At 39.4% G+C, this 21,983-nt stretch overlaps 1 protein-coding gene across 4 annotated transcripts; it reads left to right on the top strand.

Moving 5' to 3' along the window:
- Positions 1-408: 408 nt before the first annotated feature.
- On the top strand, positions 409-5,430 carry LOC131258079 (protein argonaute 10-like). 4 transcript variants are annotated; one of them, XM_058259130.1, is made up of 6 exons: positions 409-630; positions 1,605-1,688; positions 2,075-2,281; positions 2,483-2,569; positions 4,088-4,195; positions 4,322-5,430. In XM_058259130.1, exons 3-6 carry the CDS (start codon positions 2,276-2,278, stop codon positions 4,412-4,414), a joined length of 294 nt encoding a protein of 97 aa, XP_058115113.1. In that variant the 5' UTR covers positions 409-630; positions 1,605-1,688; positions 2,075-2,275; the 3' UTR covers positions 4,415-5,430. The 4 variants fall into 4 exon arrangements, 3 of the variants coding, with proteins under 3 accessions (XP_058115113.1, XP_058115112.1, XP_058115114.1); XM_058259129.1 differs by having other exon boundaries at positions 1,516-2,281; XM_058259131.1 differs by lacking the exon at positions 1,605-1,688.
- Positions 5,431-21,983: the final 16,553 nt, after the last annotated feature.

The following is a 21,983-nucleotide window of genomic DNA, read 5'->3' on the forward strand; positions in this document are numbered from 1 at the left end:
GAGAAATTTCAAATAATTGAAAATTCTGAAAAAAATTAAGAATTTCTAAAACTATTAAGAATTGATTTTTTTTATTTTTTATTTTTGATAATTTTGAAAAAACTGAGAATTTTAATTTTTTATTGATAAATTTCAACAAATTGATAATCTTGAAAAAATTTAGAATTAAAAAAAAAAAAGAATCTTGATTTTTTTCTTTTTGAGAATTTTCATAAAATTGATAAGATTAAGAATTAATTTTAGTGCAGGAACCCAAAAATGAAATAGATCCAAATCTCATTTCGGGCCTGCAAATGAACGGACGAGATTTCCGCATTGCCTGCCACGTGTACCGTAGAGAGACGAGTATACCATGTTCCGTTTCTTACAGATCCAGTATGTCATCTCCGTGGCTTTTATTCATTTTGGAACTTGGAAGCTCGAAGCAGAGCTCTCTCTCAAAAGCCCTAAGCGCCGAAAGGAAAACAGAACGAAATCACGTTTTACTTCTGTAATTCTATCTGTCAAAATCCCCAAATTTTGAAAGGAAAACTGATCGAAATCGCGTTTAACTTTTGCAATTCGATCCTTTACAATGCCTGGAAACGTCAATTCTGTCCTCCACACCAGCAATCTCTTCGCCGATTTCAGGTACTCGTTCTTTCTTTTTTTCTACTGATTTCTCAACTGAAATCCTCTCGAAAATCAGAAATCGGGGCAGAAATCTCTCATTTTCGTGCGTTTTCTCCATTTGGCCGTTCAAAATCCAATTTCCGCGTTTTTTGGTTCGACTGCCTTGAGCATGAACTCCTCACCATCATCAAAGGTGATATTTCTCCAGCAGGTGGTTCGGGCTCTCATTGCCATCCACTTTTTCGCCGATTGGAACGGCAGATCAATGTCGTCATTTGGCGAAAGGGGTTTTTTTGAAACCCTAGCATGGTAGGAAGCGTGGAAGCAGCGTACGCTCGATGGAGCAGGGGTGGAAGTCGAGACTGGGAGCAACCGTAGAAGATGGTGGCCGAAGGTCTGGATCGAGGATTTGAGTAAGCCACGTCATAGGATGACGGATTTAATGGCTGCCTGAGGCTCATGGGTCACTGATTTTTGAGGGTTGCCGGATTTAATGGAGGATTGAAGACGGAAGCCAACGAAGAAGAAGGCTCTGTGATTTTACGATCTGCGACGGTGGTGGACTGACAATTGGAGCAGAGCTCTGCTCTTTGTTATTGTAGGTGCGGGTGAAGGCCCTGTTCTTGCACCAACTCAGGAAGACTTGTTGAGTTGACTCGATGTGGTCCATTTGCTAGCTGTGACAACAGTAAGTCCTTTGATTGTGAAGCTTGCCTTTCCTATTATCTAAACATGCTTGTTCTGTTTATCTCGTTGCTGAAAATAAATCAATTCCTCCATTTGCACTGATCCATTCTTATGTGTGCGGAGGGTCTGTTGCCGGATTTTTCTCTATTCAGTTAGATGTTTCATTTCATTTATCAATGGTTTAACTAAGTATATATGGAAATATCTGATGAGCAGCATAAATGAAGTCCCATAAAGAATGGAGATATGCAATTCTCAAAATTCTTGTTACTGATGGATGCAAAACTGAATATGTACTGCAACAGTGCCATTGGCACTCTCCTGAACTGAATATGTAGTGCAACAATGCCATTGGCACTCTCCTCAAAGGACACCATCAATGGGAAGAGGTATGGTGCTACCTATCTCTAGAAGGAAATAGATAATATCTTCATTTCTGGATGTCCTGATTTCGTAGCATAGTTAGGACTTATTTTTGTGTCTTGGGTGAAAAACTGCCAACATTGAGGTCTCTCGCAAGGTTATTTTTGGAGGCCATTTGAGAAACAGTATGGCTTCAGTGAATTATAGCTGTGGGTATGTAACACATGCGTACAATGAGTTTTGGAGAATTGCCTCTAGGCTAAACTTTTTTTTTGTTTTTTGCCCATGTTGGATGAGAAACAAATGTTATTGCCATGGTATGTATGGCTGTGGGCATAGCTGAGCTCCTTCTATTGGGAACTCATTCCCTTTTATCTGTATATGTTGACTGTTGTGTTTGACACCTTAACAGACAAGCAAGTGGAGGCCCTTGGCTCTGTCCAGAAATGGATCGCAAACCTCTCAGAAATTCCTTTAGCCTGCAGGAAAAAGGAAACCAAAACTATCGAGAAGCGGAATTGTACAATACTCTGACAGATTCAACATCCACACATCCACAGTGCTGAACAGGGCATAATTGCAGTTTGGGGGCTACTTCCTCATACAAATACTAATGGAGGTTGTTGCAATTTGATTACCTCACTATTGAAATCCAATTTAGTTGTGTGTGCAACCACATCTTAGGTTCTTGAATGTTCTTTCATTAAATAGTTATTATTTGAAGATGCTGGTTGGCTTCTCTCCTTCTATTTGCACTTGTTTTTATGATAAATAGATGGCATGAATTTCAACTTTGACATACAATGTTCATGTACCGCAGAAGCTCAACCTGGTGAACAGTGTGCTATTTACTGGTGGATGGGCTAAAACTACTTTATACTATGAGACTGTGCAGGAGATTTTCAAGGTGTTTAACTGTTTTTGCGATTTATGCTATTTTTATTTTTCTAACCTGATATCCACATTAGTTTTTAAAAAAGAAAGAAAGTGCCTCTTGTGAATTATGATTATTGGGAGCTACACATGACACACATGGACTATGGAAATCAATCCAGATTGTCCCAGTCATGGGCCCTTTTAATTAGATGGAGCATAGCAAAAGAAACCACACTAATTGGATTACTAGACCATCTGTTTTTCTTTTTCTCCATGAATTTCAGTTCCTCCTAAATCTAGGGTCGTAGACTAATGTCCCAAGGAATTCCTGGAAAAAATCAGCAGGTACACCCAAAGTTTTCATTAGTTTAATGTGTGATTACTCATTATATCTGTCAAATCGAGGTTTTGTCAGGTAGACTTCGCTGTCAAATCGAGGTTTTCATTAGTTTAATGTGTGATTACTCATTATATCTTACAACTTTGCATGTCTTACATCTGTGTATGTTTATTCCTTCTCTTTCACCTCTGTACATTGCTTGTTCTTTCTTTCTTATTCTGGATCATTGCTGAAAAATGACTTATGGTTATCATACACATTTAGCAGTTACTTCCTCTCACTCAGTTTATCATACTTAGTTAAATGGAGTACTATTTCGTTTATAAATTATATTTGAATTGTCTTGTAGGTAAATTATACACGGAAATAATTTTATATATAGAGGTAATTATTTTAAAGAGACAATCCATTGTTCATGTATCGCTATAAGATAAGGCAACTCCTAGTTGAATGAAGAGACATGGATTATCCAATCAATAGATCTGGATTGTCCATTAGGTTCAGCCACACTTCATGGGCCACCATGCAAAATACACTGATTGGATTATCATAACTGTCCAAAAGTTGAACTTTCATTTGCTGACATTCTGTTTTCCAAAACATGGATGTGTTGGTTAGAGTCATCTGGGCAAGGTGATTGTTTGGAATCATTAACAAATGTGCCCCACCAAATGGGTGGTTAATATGTTAATTGGACCTTTTTCATAGCAATCTCGACTCTCCATTTTATGGTTCTATTAATTGGATGGCTTGATTCGTGTCCCAACGAAGGGTGGGTTGGGTCAAAGGGACTGTCAAAAGCATTTGATTGGTCTGTCTAGGTAGCCCTATGCAATTGGGAGCACATAATTTGTAGAGCTGTTGGAGCATTGGATCATTTCTCTAATTAAATTTCAGTTTACTTAGTTCATAATTTCTGTGGTCAGATATCCCAAATACCAAAAGCATTAGTTGATGCATACAAGAAGGTAACAAGAACGTAGGAGGTAAAAGTGCACAAAAGATGTTCCAATGTTGCACAAAAAAAATTGCAAGTTATTCTTACCATGCCTCGAGAACATTCCAAAAGTATGTAGAGCAAGCACATGAAATTCCTGGAAACTATTCTTTAGTGCATCAACATGGTGATTGGCACTGGCCTTATAGTTTGACTTTGTTAATGCTTGTGTTGGAATGAAGTACCCTGAAATTTCATTTTTCTTTGGTTAGACGGTTCACCACAATGCTTACCACGAAGATCCTTGTGCAAAGGAGTTTGGCATCAAAATCAGTGAGAAACTTGCTTTGGTTGAAGCACGCATTTTACCTGCACCTTGGGTAAGTAAATTGGTATTTTTTTAACAAATGTGGGATTTGGTTCTTTGACTAGCTAATTTAACCACAGGAATTCCCTCCTGTGAGTGCTTTATAATTTTTCATCATTGCTTCTGGTTGGTTTTGCAGCTTAAATACCATGACACTAGTAGAGAAAAGGATTGCTTGCCCCAAGTTGGTCAATGGAATATGATGAACAAGGTATACTCCTTCAGAAGTTGAAACTCTCATTTTAACTGTGAATTAAATATGCATGTTGGTTCTAATCGATGGCTCCAAATTCTTAGGCTCCCTATTCTTGTTGCTGCGATTAGAAAAAAAAAAACTATAGCCCTGTCCTAGTTTCTGTTCATGTCTGAAATCGATAGAATAAAATCAAATGATACAAGAAAGATGTTATTCCTATAGATAAAAAAGAGAAACTATTATGAGGGAAAGGAAATTAAAGGATTTAGCGTTTGACCTATTATTATGTTTAATTTTTTTTAAAAAAGCAAATCTGTTCATGGCTTTCAGTAAGGATGGGTTTTTCATTCATGATATTGAAATATGTTTTTCTATGGCATATTGGGACATGGTTATTGTATTGCTTCTACAATTTCGATCCTCACATGAATTCTCTGTCGATTATTTCATTTCAGCCTGTGCAGATCTAGATTGGACTTCTTGAGGTTAAATTTCTTATTAGTAATTGGTTTTCATGTTACGTAGGATGCCTTGAAATGTTGTTACTGGAGCTTGATACTGATAACATCTGCGACAGATAATTTGTCAAGGCATTTTAGGGAACTGTTTACTGCATTTACATTTGCTATTCCATGATAAATCTGCATGTAAGTTGTTGCAAATTACCTTGTTGTTTTTTTCTTCTTCTTCTTCTTCTTTTTCTTAGGTCTGGTGTTACTGGGATTATTTATTTCTAGTTTTGTGGAACTAATCATTATTGTTTAAAGTCAATGCATAAAATCGTGGTTAGTACAGCATATAAATCTGCATATAACTTGCTGCAAATTTCCTTGTTTATTTGTTTTCTTCTTTATTTCTTATGTCCGGTGTTACTGGGATTTATTTATTTCAAGTTTTGCGGAACTAATCATTCTTGTTTATGAAATCAAGGTTAGGTGGTTACTAACTTTGTTGTCAAATCGAGGTTTTGTCCATTAGGAATTTCAACTGTCTGTAACTCAGCGATACTGCCATTTCATATTTTTCTTAGAAAGCGTTGACCTTTTACATGGCATCTGCTAGTGTTTTGACGGCCACATGCTACGTGCACACGCAGCTAGCAGGCTAGAGCTACCTGTTGAGGTTGCAGGGCCTGCTACACACAATCCGAATGGAGAATGCTGGTGGAGGCAATGATGATGCTGGCCTCGAAGCAGCAGAAGATGGATGGGCAGTGTTATGTCAGGGTCCGCCAAGAACGACCGCACCGGTGATGACGGGCGCGGCCATGACTTTGTATTATTTGTGGAACCTAATGTTGTGTAACAGTTTGATTGAGTTAAACTTTAAATAGACTGTTGTTAACTGTTTTGTTGGTATTGTGGCTTTGATGATTGATTGTTTCATGAGTGGATTGAATGAATGGATTTGTAGTTTAAATAAATATTTTTAAAAAAAAAATATTTTTAGCCTCAATTTGTAACTGAGGCTTGGATTTAGCCTCAGTTGTTGAGAACCAAGACTGAAATTCCATGGCTAAAGGCTTTAGCCTCGGATGTTGAGAACCGAGGTTAGAAATAGATTTAGCTTCAATTGGAGGCAACTAAGGCTAAAATTTGGATTTAGTCTCAGTTGGAAACAATGGAGGCTAAAATTTTGATTTAGCCTCATTTTGAGAAAACTGAAGTTAACACTTGAAGAACCGAGGCTATACAAGTCATTTTAGCCTCGGTAGCTAAAACTGAGGCTAAAGCCTTTAGCCACGGGGGCTTCAACCTCGGTTTGGATAGCTGAGGCAAAACCGAGGGTAAAGGTTTTAGCCTCACTTTTTAACTTTTTTAGCCTCAGTTTTGAACCGAGGCTAAAGCCCCCTTTTCTCGTAGTGGAGTAGCAATTTGATTTGAAGAGCTTTTCAAAACTACTACCCTCAAAATATTTAACACTTCCCTTCAATTTCGAGAATTTGACCATACCACCAAGCTAGTATCGTCAAAATCCCACATGAAAACTAGGCATGACTAGGCCTCATGCCACTAGCCCAGTCAGTTGCTCTAGCTGAGAGTCAAAGGGTCAACCTCATCTGTGAAAGCAAGAACATACTACCATCATGTATACATTGCACAGATGTGTTGTTTTGTGCATTTTAATTAGTTAATCCGTTCCTAACAATTTTAAATGCATTAAATATTGAACCGAGTTGATTAAAGACTCATTTAAGTCTCTGAGTTGACCTGACCAGCTAGTCATCGAGTTGAGTTTCGAGTATTTGAACTAAGATCTTATAATTGCTAATTTTTTAAGATATGTAAAAAAGATGAAAGGGTACTTGAACCAATGAAAGGGGGTCGGTACAGATCTGGAAAGCATCTCCTAATATGAATATTTCAAAATCCAAATTTGAAATTCATGCTAAAATTTTCATCTGCTGTTTGAGATTTGAGTTTACGGTTGGTGGCTAGAAACATTCATCTAGTGGGTCCCACTTTGGATGGATGGTTGGCATAACAGAATCCTAACAATTGGACAATCCAGGGGTTTGCACCATGGCCTACAAACGATCAAACTGTTAGAAGTAGAATATGGCCTAAATGTTCACTTTCAAGGAGCTGAGTCTGCTGAAGATGAGGTCTTTAGGCCCACCTTGGCATGCGGCACATGTGCCACACTACACTACAAGTGTGGCCCAGGCAGGGAAGTGATGAGGCCGATCATCATCTTCCTCAAGGAATAACTACTCTGAATCCATGTAGCTCTCTGGACTCCTCACATACCTTTCTCAAATCCACGATGGATAGAAGCAAGAATAATTAATCCTAACAAATTCGAAATAATTTAATTAATGCTAAAACATAAAATTACAACACTTTTAATAATGAGCTAGGACGGAGTTTTAGACTTCTAAGACTTTAACTCGAACACCCCAAAAACGTGACTTACTATAAATAGTAAACTTACTATTTATAGACGCCTCCATTCCTAGTAGACTTCATGGTTTTCACCAAAAAATTAGTAAGTGGCTAATTTGGCCCAACCATATTATTCTCCTAACTTTTCTAAGCTATTTTCATGTTGGGCACAACTCCTACAACTCAAATGATCAAAAGTTATATTGGAACTAAAACTTACTATTTATAGTAAAAACAAAATTAAATAGGACTTTTGACCCTTGATCTGATGGAATCTTGCAAATCCGGCATGCGCCCTAAAATCATATATAATATGTCGAAAAACTCATCTCAATTTGCATGATGTAGGAATGATTTAAGGTCCTGATGGCTTGGATTGTTTCCGCCTCTGATCAGGCCTTCTCTTGTCCATCTTTGCCATAAGAGTGTCTGGGATCCGCTCTACATCAAAGTGTGTAGGACATATCCTTCATGAGTGAGGTGGACAAAATCTTCCTTATCATTTAACAAGCATGCAGCGGGTGAAATTGGAACATAGGAAAACTAGAAATGCTATAATAGCTAATTACAATAAATAAATAAATCCTACTCTACGTTTAATCATGATTCTAAAACTTGGTGACTCGGCCTGAAATTTGGCTGAGTCAACTCGACTAGATGAGACTTCGAGTTGAGTAACCCCAAAACCTGTTGGCGATCTTGACTCAGTCGAGACTTTGCCAGCCTTGTCGGGTCATCTAGCTGACTCAGTCACGACTCGGCATAACTCAACCCATATATCCTTTGCTTCTTTCTTCAATACAATAGCAGAACCTTCTGCCATTGTATATTACCAATATGGGTGTGTTTAAATAGCTAAACCCAAACACAACATGCTTGCATAAAAAACACAAGTCTACTTGTTTTGGAGAAGTAGTTTGCACAAGTATAGTGTTATTACTCATGCAGCAGCCCTTTAAATCGAGTGCCTTGATTCATTCCATGCTAAATAATATTCTTTCTCCTCTTTGATTTTCTCCTTATTAGATAAAGCTAAAACAATGGCGAATTTTTAGAAATTATACAGATTAATGTATTTCTGTATAATGTGGAAACCAAAAAGTGCAAAATAATCAGAAATCAGGACAGGCTGAAGCACGTCTGAAACGTTGTCCTTAAAGCGTTATTTGCCCCTACTCAAGTGAATTGAGTATGCTGATAGGTTACAGGCAAATAGCTTCTAGGATACGACGAGCCTGGTGTGGGTCTGCGTTCAGCAAACACGAAGGCCTACCAAATGGAACTCAATTACACGCTTTCTGGCAGTATTACAATATAAAGGAAAAAATTTCAAAAGAAGAAGAAAATAAGAGAAAAAGAGTTTTGACTTCTGCACAGGTCAGTTCAAATCTTCAGCCACTGGTTCAGTTGAACCATTCTAGACCACACCGCTGGTCTGTTCTTCAAGCTAAGGTATAAGCCTTGATATGTTGCTGGAAACACTAGAATATATGAGTGGAGAGGGGCTGGCTGTCTCAGTTCGTATGGGTTTGCTGGAGTGAGTTGAGATGGTTTGGAAACCCATCCAGGTCTTCCTTTTATAGGCTATGGTGGCTAGGGGGTTATGGTCTAGAGACTTAAATTCCATTAAGTCATTTCTGGCTGTTGGAAAACCAGCCGTTTTCTGACTGTTGTGCATGGACCATCAAGCTGCTGCATACTGACTATACTAATGGCTCAGCTGTTACAGTTTCTGTTGCAACAGCTCTTTTCAGTCCCTCTATTTATACTGAGAGATCTCTCTCTCAGTCCTTTAGTCTCTCTACTAACTAGCCACCCGCCATAGCCACTTAGTCGCACCGCGACTCGCACACGTCTCGCTCTGGTTCGCTCAAGGTCGCGAAGGAGCGACCCCCTGCGACACGATGCAGACGTGCGAAGTGCGCTACTAGTGCCTTTACAGCAACACTGCCTCACATGCCCATGCCCTCGCACCGAGCCCGAGACCAAGTCCGAGTCCGAGTCCTAGTCCGAGCCCGTGCCCGTGCCCGAGCCCGAGCACGAGCGCGAGCGCGTGCGTGGGTGTTCCAGTGCTATGCACTGGAACACGCAAGATCCATAGTCCACGGACAGGTAGGTAACTATTATAATACTCCACTTCCTTTATATAAACCACAGGTTTTTCTCTTCTCTTTTCCATGTGGAACTATTCCAAAAAACCCGTAGAATAGTGTTTTTCAAAATAACCTTTTATATTATATTTTAATTTATTATTAAAATATTTTTTATAAAAATCAATATTTTTGCAACAATCCCTCACTTGATTTTTATAAAAATATTTTCTCGGTTAAACAATACTGCCAGAATAATTTGCTTGTATGCATAAAGAAAGATATCTTTCGATTTTAATCTTTCCTTAGTGTAAATATTTCAAAACTCTGTCGAAATGACTGGTAGCCGCAGCTTTGAACCAGTTATTCCTAGATAACAGAATTGGAAATACCACACACATATTCGCTATGTGTTTGTTAGAGTTCCCACAATCTTGCTCAGCACAATTAATGGTCATGTGCTTATCCTAATTCATGAACGATCCCGAGAGAAAAACTCCTAACTCTCATGAGAGACGGCACCATCTCTACGTTCATATAGGTGAAATCCTTCCAGTATCTTCGTTGCTATAAGATACTTGTCTTTATAGACTGGATTTCATTAAGAGTTCTAAGACTCAAACCTCTATCGTAACGCTCAACACTTATCTATTATGGATGACGTTTTATAATTTTAATGCTAAAAAACTTTTCACATATTAGTGACTTGTTCTTAACCATTAAACCCATAATTAGAGATTTTTTGACTTTAGGTTGGGTTACCATCACTGGTGGAACTTTGGTTGAAGAGTTTCAACCCCATCCCTCTAGTTGTAGCCTTTACTACCTCTCTCGGTAGAGGTTTAGTGAAAGGATCTGCCAGGTTATTGCTTGATTTCACATAAGAAATAGTAATGATTCCATCTCGAATCAATTGTCTGACATAATCATGTCGAAGACTAATATGTCTAGACTTACCACTATAAGTCCCGCTATAGGCTCTAGTTAATGTGGCTTCACTATCACAATGTAGTGACACAGCCGATATAGGCTTTACACAGAAAGAAATTTCTAATAGAAGATCCCTTAGCCACTCAGCCTCTTTGCCTGTTGTAGCCGGGGCTATAAATTCAGACTCCATAGTCGAATGCGTTATGCAAGTCTGTTTCTTGGATCCCCAAGATACAGCTGCACCTCCTAGGGTGAATACCCACCCTGTAGTAGACTTGTTGTCCTCTGCACTCGATATCCAGCTCGCATCGGTATATCCTTTCAATACGGCAGGAAACTCTGAATAGAATAGTCCTAAGTCTTTGGTTGCTTTTAAGTAACAAAGGACTTTACTTATTGCATTCCAGTGTTCAGTACTGGGGTTACTAGTAAACCTACTAAGTTTACTCACAGCATATGCGATATCAGGTCTAGTACATTACATAACATACATAAGACTCCCTATAGCACTCGCATGTTCTAATTGTGCAACTATTCTTTCAGTATTTTCTTTTAGTTTGATACTTGGATCAAATGGGGTCTTTGCTTCTTTTATATTTAGATGGTTAAATTTGTTTAGTATTTTCTCAATATAATGAGATTGACACAAAGCAAAACCCCCACAATGTTTTTAACTTTGATACCAAGAATGGTATCAACCTGTCCAAGATCCTTCGTTTTAAATACGGAAGATAGAAATCTTTTTGTTTCAATTACACCTTCCATTTTATTACTTATTATTAATATGTCATCAACATATAGACAAATAATAACGATGTAACTACCATCTACTTTAGAATATATGCATTTATCAGCTACATTATGTATGAAACCATGAGAAAGTATTTTGGAATCAAACTTCTCATGCCACTGTTTTGGTGCTTGTTTTAATCCATACAATGATTTGACTAATCTACATACTTTGTTTTCATTTCCTGGTAGAACGAATCCTTCAGGTTGTTCCATGTATACCTCCTCGTTGAGGTCACCATTCAGGAATGCAGTCTTTACATCCATTTGGTGGATGTAAAGATGATGTATTGAAGCTAGCGCAAATAATACCCTAATGGATGTTATCCTAGCTATAGGAGAGTATGTGTCAAAGTAATCTATCCCTTCTTTTTGTCTAAAATCCTTAGCTACTAGTCGAGCTTTAAAGGTTTGGATAGTCCCATCAGTGTGATATTTCTTTCTAAATACCCACTTGCAACCTATGGGTTTAGAACCTGGAGGTAAGTTAACTGGTTCCCATGTTTGATTTGATAGTATGGATTCCATTTCATCATTTATAGCTTCTTTCCAGAAAGCTGAATCTCTAGAGGATATGGTCTCTTTATATGTTTTAGAATCATCTTCTATAGTCATTACTATAGGTATTTTTCTTATAACATTTTCTCTATCTCCTTCTACAAGATAGAAAATGACACGTTGTGAGTCTATATAGTCATCTCCAAGACTCTTCTATATTCTTGTTCTTTGACTCCTACGAGGCTCAATAGGAGCTTCCACTATCTGTGGAGCTGTGCTATCTGGTTCTCTATTAGGAGTTTGGATTTCATTATCCTTTGACTCTAAGGATAGTGAGTTCTCAAAGAACTCAACATCTCTTGATTCTATTATTATATTAGACTCTATGTCTAGAAGTCTATAAGCTTTACTATTTTGTGCATACTCTACGAAGGCGTACTTAATAGCTCTTGGTCCTAACTTAGTTCTTTTTGGATCAGGGGTTCTGCAATATGTAAGACACCCCCACACTTTTAGATATCCTAGGTTAGGTTTTCTACCTCTCCATGTTTCATATGGAGATATTTTATATTTTTTAGATGGAATTCTGTTTATTATATGGCATGCTGCAAGTAATGCCTCTCCCCATAGACTTAGTGGCAACTCTGCTCTTATCAGCATTGAGTTGACCATTTCTACTAATGTTTTATTCTTCTTTTCAGCTATTCCGTTTTGTTGAGGTGTATATGACGTTGTACATTGATGTATCAGTCCATGTTCTTCACAGAAGTTATCGAATTCATTGGAGAAGTATTCTCCTTCTCTATCGCTACGGAGAATTTTTATTTTCTTATTCAGTTGATTCTCCACTTCTACTTTATATATTTTAAACATGCTTAATGCTTCATCTTTGCTCTTTAATAGGTACGCTTACACATACCTAAAGCAATCATCTATAAAGCTTATGAAATACCGTTTACCTCCACGAGTAAGAATGCTGTTTAACTCACAGATATCACTGTGCACAAGATCCAATATTTGAGACGATCTTTCAACAGTTGGAAAAGGTTTCTTTGTCATTTTGGATCTTATGCACACTTCACATTTTTCGATTTCATTATTTGTGTATGAGATTAAACCATTCTTAGCCATGAACTTCAACGTACTATACCCTATATGGGCTAGTCTATCATGCCATAATCCAGCGGATTCAACCATATACGCAGAAGTGCTACTTTCATTCAGAGAAAACTTAACCATTCCATTACAAGCATATCCCTTTCCGACAAAATTTTCATTTTTGGATAGAATCAGTTTACCTGACTCATATACCACCCGTATGCCTGGTTTTCTCAGAAGATCCCCAGAAACTAAGTTTCGCCTCATGTCTGGGACGTGCAGTACATTAATTAGAATCACTTTCTTTCCAGAGGTGAATATCAGTTCGACAGTTCTTTTGCCGACGACCTTCGATCAGACTTCATTACCCATTTGGACTTCTTGACCATCGGTCAATTCCTCATAGGTTTTAAAGGCTGATTTGTCGTAGCACACATGTACAGTAGCGGCAATATCATACTACCAACCTGAAACTTTACCTTAGATGGTATTCACCTCAGTGATCATAGCCACGATATCGCCATTTTCTACTGCACTTGCCTCTTTTTTAGATTTGCGATAGCGGTATACTCGAGCATAGTGCCCGGTTTTTCCACAGACATGGCATGGGCCCTTGAGCTTTCCGTTCTTCTTTTGGGTGTTCTTATTGAATTTTCCTTTATTAGGTTTCAGAGAATCGTCCTTCTCGGGATGTTTGTTATTAGTGTTTTTTACAGCATGTACCTTAGACGAGGTATTCCCGTTATCATTTTTTCTATTACGGTTACGAAATTCTTCCTCAATCCTGAGGTATTTCTGGATTTGTTCTAGTGAGTAGTCCTCGGTTTTATGCAGCAACTTCTTTTTATAGTCTTTCCACATCGGTAGCAATTTGGCGATTATTGCCCTGACTTGGAATGATTCAGGAAGATCGATTTTTATCGCTTTGATTTTGTTTACTATTAGCTGCAGTTCTTGGATTTGGGGCAGCAGCAGTTTATTATCTACCATGCTGAAGTCAAAATACCTGGCGATGAGAAACTTGTTGGTACCTTCTTCTTCAACCTTGTATTTGAATTCCAGAGCGGCCCAGATCTCCTTTGCTAATGACGTCTGTTGGTACAGATCATACAGGCGGTCGGAGAGAGCGTTCAGAATGTGTCCTCGACACAAGAGTTCGTCTTCGGCTCTTTTGGTGCGGGCAGCTACTTGTTCAGGTGTGTCGCTGTCAGATGCTTCAGGGAGTGCTTGCAAATTTGGATCTAATATGTAATAGATCTTCAGCGCCGTCAGGAGAAATTTCAGCTTGTCTTGCCATCTTGTAAAATTGGTTCCATCGAACCGATCAAGACATATCAAGTCTTGATTCATCAACTTGATGGATGAAACACTATTGGCTTCCATCAGTAAAATAACGCTTTAAGATTTTTAGAAATTATACAGATTAATGTATTTCTGTATAATGTGGAAACCAAAAAGTGCAAAATAATCAGAAATCAGGACAGGCTGAAGTACGTCTGAAACGCTGTCCTTAAAGCGTTATTTGCCCCTACTCAAGTGAATTGAGTATGCTGATAGGTTACAGGCAAATAGCTTCTAGGATACGACGAGCCTGGTGTGGGTCTGCGTTCAGCAAACACGAAGGCCCACCAAATGGAACTCAATTACACGCTTTCTGGCAGTATTACAATATAAAGGAAAAAATCCCAAAAGAAGAAGAAAATAAGAGAAAAAGAGTTTTGACTTCTGCACAGGTCAGTTCAAATCTTCAGCCACTAGTTTAGTTGAACCGTTCTAAACCACACCGCTGGTCTGCTCTTCAAGCTAAGGTATAAGCCTTGCTATGTTGCTAGAAACACTAGAATATATGAGTGGAGAGGGGCTGACTGTCTCAGTTCGTATGGGTTTGCTGGAGTGAGTTGAGATGGTTTGGAAACCCATCCGGATCCTCCTTTTATAGGCTATGATGGCTAGGGGGTTATGGTCCAGAGACTTAAATTCCATTAAGCCATTTCTAGCTGTTGGAAAACTAGACGTGCGAAGTGCGAAGTGCGCCACTAGCGCCTCTACAGCCACACTGCCTCACATGCCCATGCCCATGCCCTCGCACCGAGCCCGAACCCGAGCACGAGCGCGCGCACGGGCGTTCCAGTGCGTAGCACTGGAACACGCAAGGTCCATAGTCCACGAACTAGGTAGGTAAATATTATAATACTCCACTTCCTTCATATAAATCACAGATCTTTCTCTTCTCTTTTCCATGTGGGACTATTCTAAAAAACCCGTAGAAAAGTGTTTTTCAAAACAACTTTTTATATTATATTATATTTTATTATTAAAATATTTTTTATAAAAATCAATATTTTTGCAACACGAATAACTACAGAAACTTTGCTCAAGCATCAACACAACGATAAGGCAATAATCATATGGAATGTTGCCCACATTTCCCATGGGACCCACAAAATCAATGGCACAAACGTATACTAGAAGGGCTAGGCAATCGGCAGAGCCCTATGTTGCCTCTACGATTAATTTGCCAGAAGGATCTAATGAAAATGGACTTAGGATATTGTCACAACAAGGGTTTTATCATGGGAAAGAAATATGTGGAAGGAGCCATTTTTCCACGCCTCGCAGCTGATCAAAGCCGAGGCATTTGTGATAAAAACGCGGCAGTCCGAGTGGTGGGCCATGACCAAAAGGGAAAGAAATGGGAGATGGAATTTAAACAGGAGAATGATGGTGGCATGACTTACGTCTTAGATGGGCAATGGGCTGATATGGTGAGTAAGAACGGTTGGAAGGTGGACTATCAGCTTAGCATCTGGGGCTTCCCTCATGCTGATGATGGAGAACGAGAGAAGTTTGGACCAGATAACGGCTACAATGATATTTACTTCTTTTTTATTTTTTGTTAGCTTGTTAGTACACTCACTGTCAGTTCAGACTTCACTGTTAGCCACCGCCACTAGGGAATCAATACCGAATTATTATATAATAATAGTCTACAAGTAGGTATAAATTTTTAGGGCCCACTTTCATGAATATTTTGTATATCTACACCGTCCATCTGTTTTTTGAGCTCATTTTAGGATGTTATGCCAAAATTTAAGTAGTTTCAAATCTCCGTTGGACCACACCACTGGAAGAAGTGAAGGACAATTAAAAACTTTTTTAGGCCACAAAAGTTTTGCTGATCATTTTATTTCCCCCTCATCCAGGTCTGATTGACCTTATCAACGGGTTGGATGGCAAATAAACATTATCGATCTAATTACAGTGGGCCATCGAAAGTTAATGGTGAGCGTTAAATCATCACTGTTTCCTTTGGTGCAGTCCACCTGAGATTTGGATCTGCTTAATTTTTTGGGCTACGTAAGTTTTTTTTTTTCTAAATGGCTTTACGAAATTGATTGACAATATTATTCATTAAAGATAGTTCGACTAACGGATACTTCGGACCATTTAATTTGCTGTTGTCTTTGGACAGTGACGAGAGAAGATTAGACTACATTATAGTGACGGTGAGTTATTCCTTAGCGATGTAGCTGTAATGTCGATCGAGCAACCCTCGACGACAGAAATCTTTTGGATCGTGGAGTGAGTATCTAACCACGCTGTTGTCTGTTGACTAAATTTTTTGAGTCTCATTGTGAGGTATGTTATTATCCATGCTGGTCATCCATTTTTTCAACTCATTTTATCTCATAATCCCAAAATTGTACTATATCCAAACCTCAAGTGGACCACACCATAGAAAACAGTAGGAATTGAAAGTTTCCTATGGTGTGGTCCACTTGAGCTTTACATTTCAATTTTAGTTGACATGTTAAAAGGAGCAGAAAAGTAGATGAACGGTTTGGATTAAAAATATTCATCATGATGATCCCACAAAGTTTACTCACCATGCTATAAGGTTGGTGACTTACTCACTACAGATTCCACTTCCCTTTATAAGCAATTTTCTTTGGCTTAGGTGCTGCAATCTTTCTTCTTTTGAGTTCTTTGGCTCCGGTTGATTTGACGAAAAGTTAGACAATGGCTCGAGAAGATAGCAACCTCCAAGTTCTCCTCAATCAAGCATTGATAGAACTGGGAGGTGATCCCACGGAATTAGGCCGGTGCTTCAAATGGGACCCACAAAATCAACGACATCAACGTATACTTACAGGATTAGGTGATCGAGTGAGTCCGATGATGCCTCTGCGCTTAATTTATGAGAAGAAGCTGACGAGAACAGATGTGAAGCGTCAGCACAACCGTTTGGTTATCGGAAAGCGTTTGGTAGAGGAAACCATTTTCCGATGCCTAACACTCGATCAAAGACTCTGCATTTCTAATAAAAATGTGGTGTCATTGGTGGGCCATGATCCCAACGGAAGGAAATGGGACTTGAAATTTAAGTTGTGGAAGCAGGAAAATAATGATAGCATGACTTACGTCTTACTTGGGCAATGGGGCCGTATGGTCAGTCAGAACGGTTGGAAGACGGGCGATCAGCTCAGCATCTGGGGCTTCCCTTATGCAGGTGTTATGGATGGATGGCAGTTTGGACCAGATCACGGCTACGATCAAGTTCACTTCGTATTCAACGTATAGCAGTGAAAGGCCTATTTTATCCTTCTATCTTTCTTCTTCTTGCAGTATGCTCACTGTAGAGCCATGAAAGAGTATTTTATCATCATCATCATCATCATCATCATCATCATTATTATTATTATTATTATTATTATTTTATTTAAGTGTATCACCAGTTGTAAATATAGTTTGGAGCACAAAGAGCATGTTGAAATAGACGTTTTTTCATTTCTGATTTTTTTTAAATTTTTTTTTGGTGAGACCCTTATTATGGGTAGAGCTAGGCATCTAGTTGAGTCGGAACGAGTTAGGGCTGACCCGACTCAATCCGATTTTGAAATAGGCCTGACCCAAAATCGACCCAACTCGGTACCAAGTCTAACATGCCTGCCTCCATCCGAGTCAAGGTCTGGCCTGGACTAATCCGGACCAAGTCCAACCCGGTCACAAGTACGGAGTCAGGTTGAGTCGGTACCAAGTCGAGTTAGGTGCAACGGATATCCACATGCTGAAATCACAACTCAAAACCTATATTCACTCGTCAGAATTGCAGCCTCTCTATCGGCTACACTGCATCTTAGACCTGAGTGTTTTTTTTTTTGTTTTTTTCAATGTGTACAAGTCGAGTTTCAGATCGAGTTGAGTCAGCACTGAGTTGGATTTCAGGTTGAGTCAAGTTGTCGAGTTACTAGGGGACTCGAACTCGACTTGCTTTGAGTTCGGATTGAATGATGTCAACTTAATTTGGATAAACTCACCTATGTGGTTCGGTCGAGTCAGATCTAAATGACTTGAATGAGTTGAGTTTGCCAAGTTGAGTCATCCGTGCCCAGCTCTAATTATGGGGCTACTTTCATTCATGCATGTGTTGTATATCGATGTTGTCCATCATTTTTGTCAACTTATTTTAGGGCATAGTCCAATGAAAAAATGAAGCAAATACAAATCTAAGGTGGACCAATTGGATTGAATTCCCAACGTTCAAACATATTGGGGCTAAAAAAGTTTTGGATCAAGGTTGTCCATGTGAGGTTTTTAATGGTTGGCGTTCAATGAACATTGTTTCATGTGATGTGATCCACATGAGATATGTATCTGCTTCATTTTTGGTACTAAGACCGAAAATAATCCCGTAAAACTGGGGGATGGTGTGGATATGCAACACATACATGGAGGTGGGCCTAACAGTCAGGGCTCATCCACATCGTGGATATGGGGTCCCAGCAAATCCGCTTCCGGTGGCGTGGATGGCGTGTTGTACTTAAGTACGAGTGTGACTAGGGTGACAATGGGCCCAGGTGTCAGCTGGCCCAATCTGCTTCTCAGGTAAGTTTGAGCCAAGCTAATTATATCGATAGTGGGTCAGCTTGGGTTAGAAATGTGGGTCATTTAATTGAGGCAGGTGCAGGTTGAGCCCTACCAATCCAACCCACTTACATAGCTATTAAAGAGGCTGGACAGATGATCCAACCCGACTCAAACGAAAAACAAAATTCATAGACAATAGGTATAAAGACTTACACATGATGTAGTCAGTCGCGGGTAGGGTTTGGACTGGAATTCTTAGCCTGCTTGGCATTGCCTTCACGGTGGTGTAATATGTTGGGAATTAAACAAAAAACCCAACCAAATTAATATAGAATTTGTACATTCCGATATCTTTTTCGGAAAGGTTTTTAATAAGCTACTTTATTAGACCCACCATGATGTTTACTTGAAATCCATCTCGACCATAGGTGCCTCACCTCCTGTTGATCCCAGAGTTTAAAACTCAACTCCATCTGTGATTCAAGTGGACCACTTAATTGGCTACAATATATAGCGTAACGTTCACCCTCCAAACTATTTCATGTGTAGTTAACCTAATCAATAGACGAATTAGAAGTTGTGCAATATAGGCACTGGGGCAAGGTCCCGACGAAGCTAATTTTTGTCAGGCACTGCTTAGGCCTGTTTTGATAAGCTATGTCGGGTTCAGGCCTTGGACATTATAATGTTGAGCTGGGCGGGCCATGCCACCCAAACCCAGCCCATTGCCATGCAAAACTAGGATCATCGGTCCAGTCTTTCTACAGTGGACCATTCATGGCATGATGAACGAGATATGTAACCTAGATTCATCTATCCACAGCCAAATTTACGGTGGTAGGAAGAGCTGGGCATTGAGTCGAGTCAGACCGAGCTAGGGCTCGATTTGGTCTTGAAATAAGCCTGACCCGAACGCGACCCAACTCGGTACCGAGTCCAGCATGCTTGACCCGATCCGAGTCCGGGTCTGACCTGGTCACAAGTACCAAGTCGGGTCAGGTCCAAATTGTATCCATGGGCTGAAATCACAACTAAAAACCTAGATTCACTTGCCAGAATTGCAGCCTCTCCTTCAGCTACACCTCAGATCTGAAACGTCATATCATTTAAAATAAAAATAAAAATTATATACATACGAGTCGAGTTTCAGATTAAGACGAGTCAGTACCGAGTTGGATTTTGGGTCTAAGTCAAGTCGAGTTACTGGGTGACTCGAACTCAACTCGGTTTGAGTTCGGATTGGATGAAGTCAACTCGATTCGGATCGACTCACCCACTCAGTTCAGATCGAGTTGGATCTGAATGAGTCGGATGGGTCAAGTTTGCCAAGTCGAATCATCCCGTGACCAGCTCCACAAGCTATTCATCGCGCATAGGGTAGTGATGGGGCCAGGCCTGGGCCTAGAAATACAGGCATGACCTGAACAGTTCAAAATCATGGGCCATATATAGATAACCTAGGCCCTGCGGGTTGATTGACTGCCTTAACCACAGAAAAGATAAAAGGACTTTCTTGCTCCATTGCCTCTGCCCGTATGATCTAAACCACAGAGTTGAACCCAGATGGTCCTATCAGATTGATGTCCATTTATTATATAATCATTGATGGTCTACAATCAATGCCCACCGTATGTAAGGCAGAGATGGCATGAGAGAAATAGATCATAATGCCACAGAAAGGGACCTTGAATGAAAAAGGAATGTCATCCCCTAAGAGTGGGGAATGCCCCCATTCAGTGTCTGTTTTGCTTCAACAGATAATTACAATCTAACTTAAACACCCAAAAATCGTAGCTTACTATAAATATTAAACTTATTATTTATGGACGGCCTCCATTGCTAGTAGAGTTCATGGTTTTCGGCCAAAAATAGTAAGTGTCCATCAAATTATTCTCTTAACTTTTCTAAACCCTTTTCATGTTGGGCACGACTCCTTCAACTCAAAGGATCACTTATTATTTATAGTAAAAACAAAATTAAATTGGACCTTGGACCATTTATCTAATGGAATCTGGCAAATCTGGGGTGAGCCCCAAAATTATATATAATATGTTAAAAATTAAACTCATCCTGGTTTGCGAGATACGACTAATTTAAAGTCCTGATGGTTCGGGATTGTTTCCACCTCTGATCGGGCTTTCTCTGGTCCATCTTTGCTATGAAACTGTATGCGACTTACTCTACATCAAAGTGTCTGGTACATCTCCTTCATGTCGTGGACAAAATATGCATTATCATTTAACAAGCATGCAGCAGGTTAAATCCGAACGTGGAAAATTTAAATTTCACTGATATTTATAAGAACAACAACCGTGTGATCAGGCGGCCGATCATTTCAGCCCATGTACATTTTATCATGCATCATTGAACGGTTAATCCCATGGGCTGCATTCAACCCCACTAATAGATAAACGGAAGAGTTCATCATCATCATCATCTTCTTCATCTTATGCCAACTAATTGGGGTAAGGTAGAAAGTCTATAATAGTTAATTACAATAAATAAATTAATTAATCCTACTCTATGTTTAATCATGGTTCTAAAACTTGGTGACTCGGCCTGATATTAGGCTGAGTCAACTCGACTAGATGAGACATCTAGTTGAGTAGCCCCGAAACCTGCTGGCGAGCTTGACTGGTTGAGACTTGGCGAGACTTGTCGAGTAATCTAGCTGACTCATTCACGACTTACTCATTCACGACTTGGCACAACTCAACCCATTTATTTTTTGCTTATTTCTCTTTTCAATGCAATAGTAGAACCTTCTGCCATTGCATTACAAATAAGGGTGGGTTTAAGTAGCTAAACCCAAACACAACATGCTTGCATAAAAAACACAAGCCTACTTGTTTTGGAGAAGTAGTTTGCACAAGTATAGTGTTATTACTCATGCAGTGGCCCTTTAAATTAAGGGTCTTGATTCATTCCATGCTACATTCTTTCTCCTCTTCAAGTTTCTCCTTCCTCATTAGAGATAAGCTAAAACAATGGCTAATAGCTATAGAAACTTTTCTCAAGCATCGGCACAAGGATGAAGCAATAATCCTATGGAATGTTGCCCACATTTCCCATGGGACCCACAAAATCGATGGCACAAACGTATACTAGAAGGGCTAGGCAATCGGCAGAGCCCTACGACGCCTCTACGATTAATTTGCCAGAAGGATCTAACGAAAATGGACTTAGGATATTGTCACAAAAAGGGTTTTATTATGGGAAAGAAATATGTGGAAGGGGCCATTTTCCCATGCCTCACAGCTGATCAAAGACGAGGCATTTGTGATAAAAACGTGGCGGTCCAAGTTGTGGGCCATGACCAAAAGGGAAGGAAATGGAAGATGGAATTTAAACAAGAGAATGATGGTAGCATGACTTACGTATTAGATGGTCAATGGGCTGATATGGTGAGTAAGAACGGCTGGAAGGTGGACTATCAGCTTAGTATCT

This window comes from Magnolia sinica, chromosome 10 (assembly GCF_029962835.1).
Source record: "Magnolia sinica isolate HGM2019 chromosome 10, MsV1, whole genome shotgun sequence".
Taxonomy (NCBI): Eukaryota; Viridiplantae; Streptophyta; class Magnoliopsida; order Magnoliales; family Magnoliaceae; genus Magnolia; species Magnolia sinica.

Coding starts and splice junctions, on each gene's coding strand:
- LOC131258079 (XM_058259129.1), top strand. Junction 2,570..4,087: donor CTGTGCAGGAGATTTTCAAG/GTGTTTAACTGT, acceptor TTCTTTGGTTAG/ACGGTTCACCACAATGCTTA. Junction 4,196..4,321: donor GCATTTTACCTGCACCTTGG/GTAAGTAAATTG, acceptor TTGGTTTTGCAG/CTTAAATACCATGACACTAG.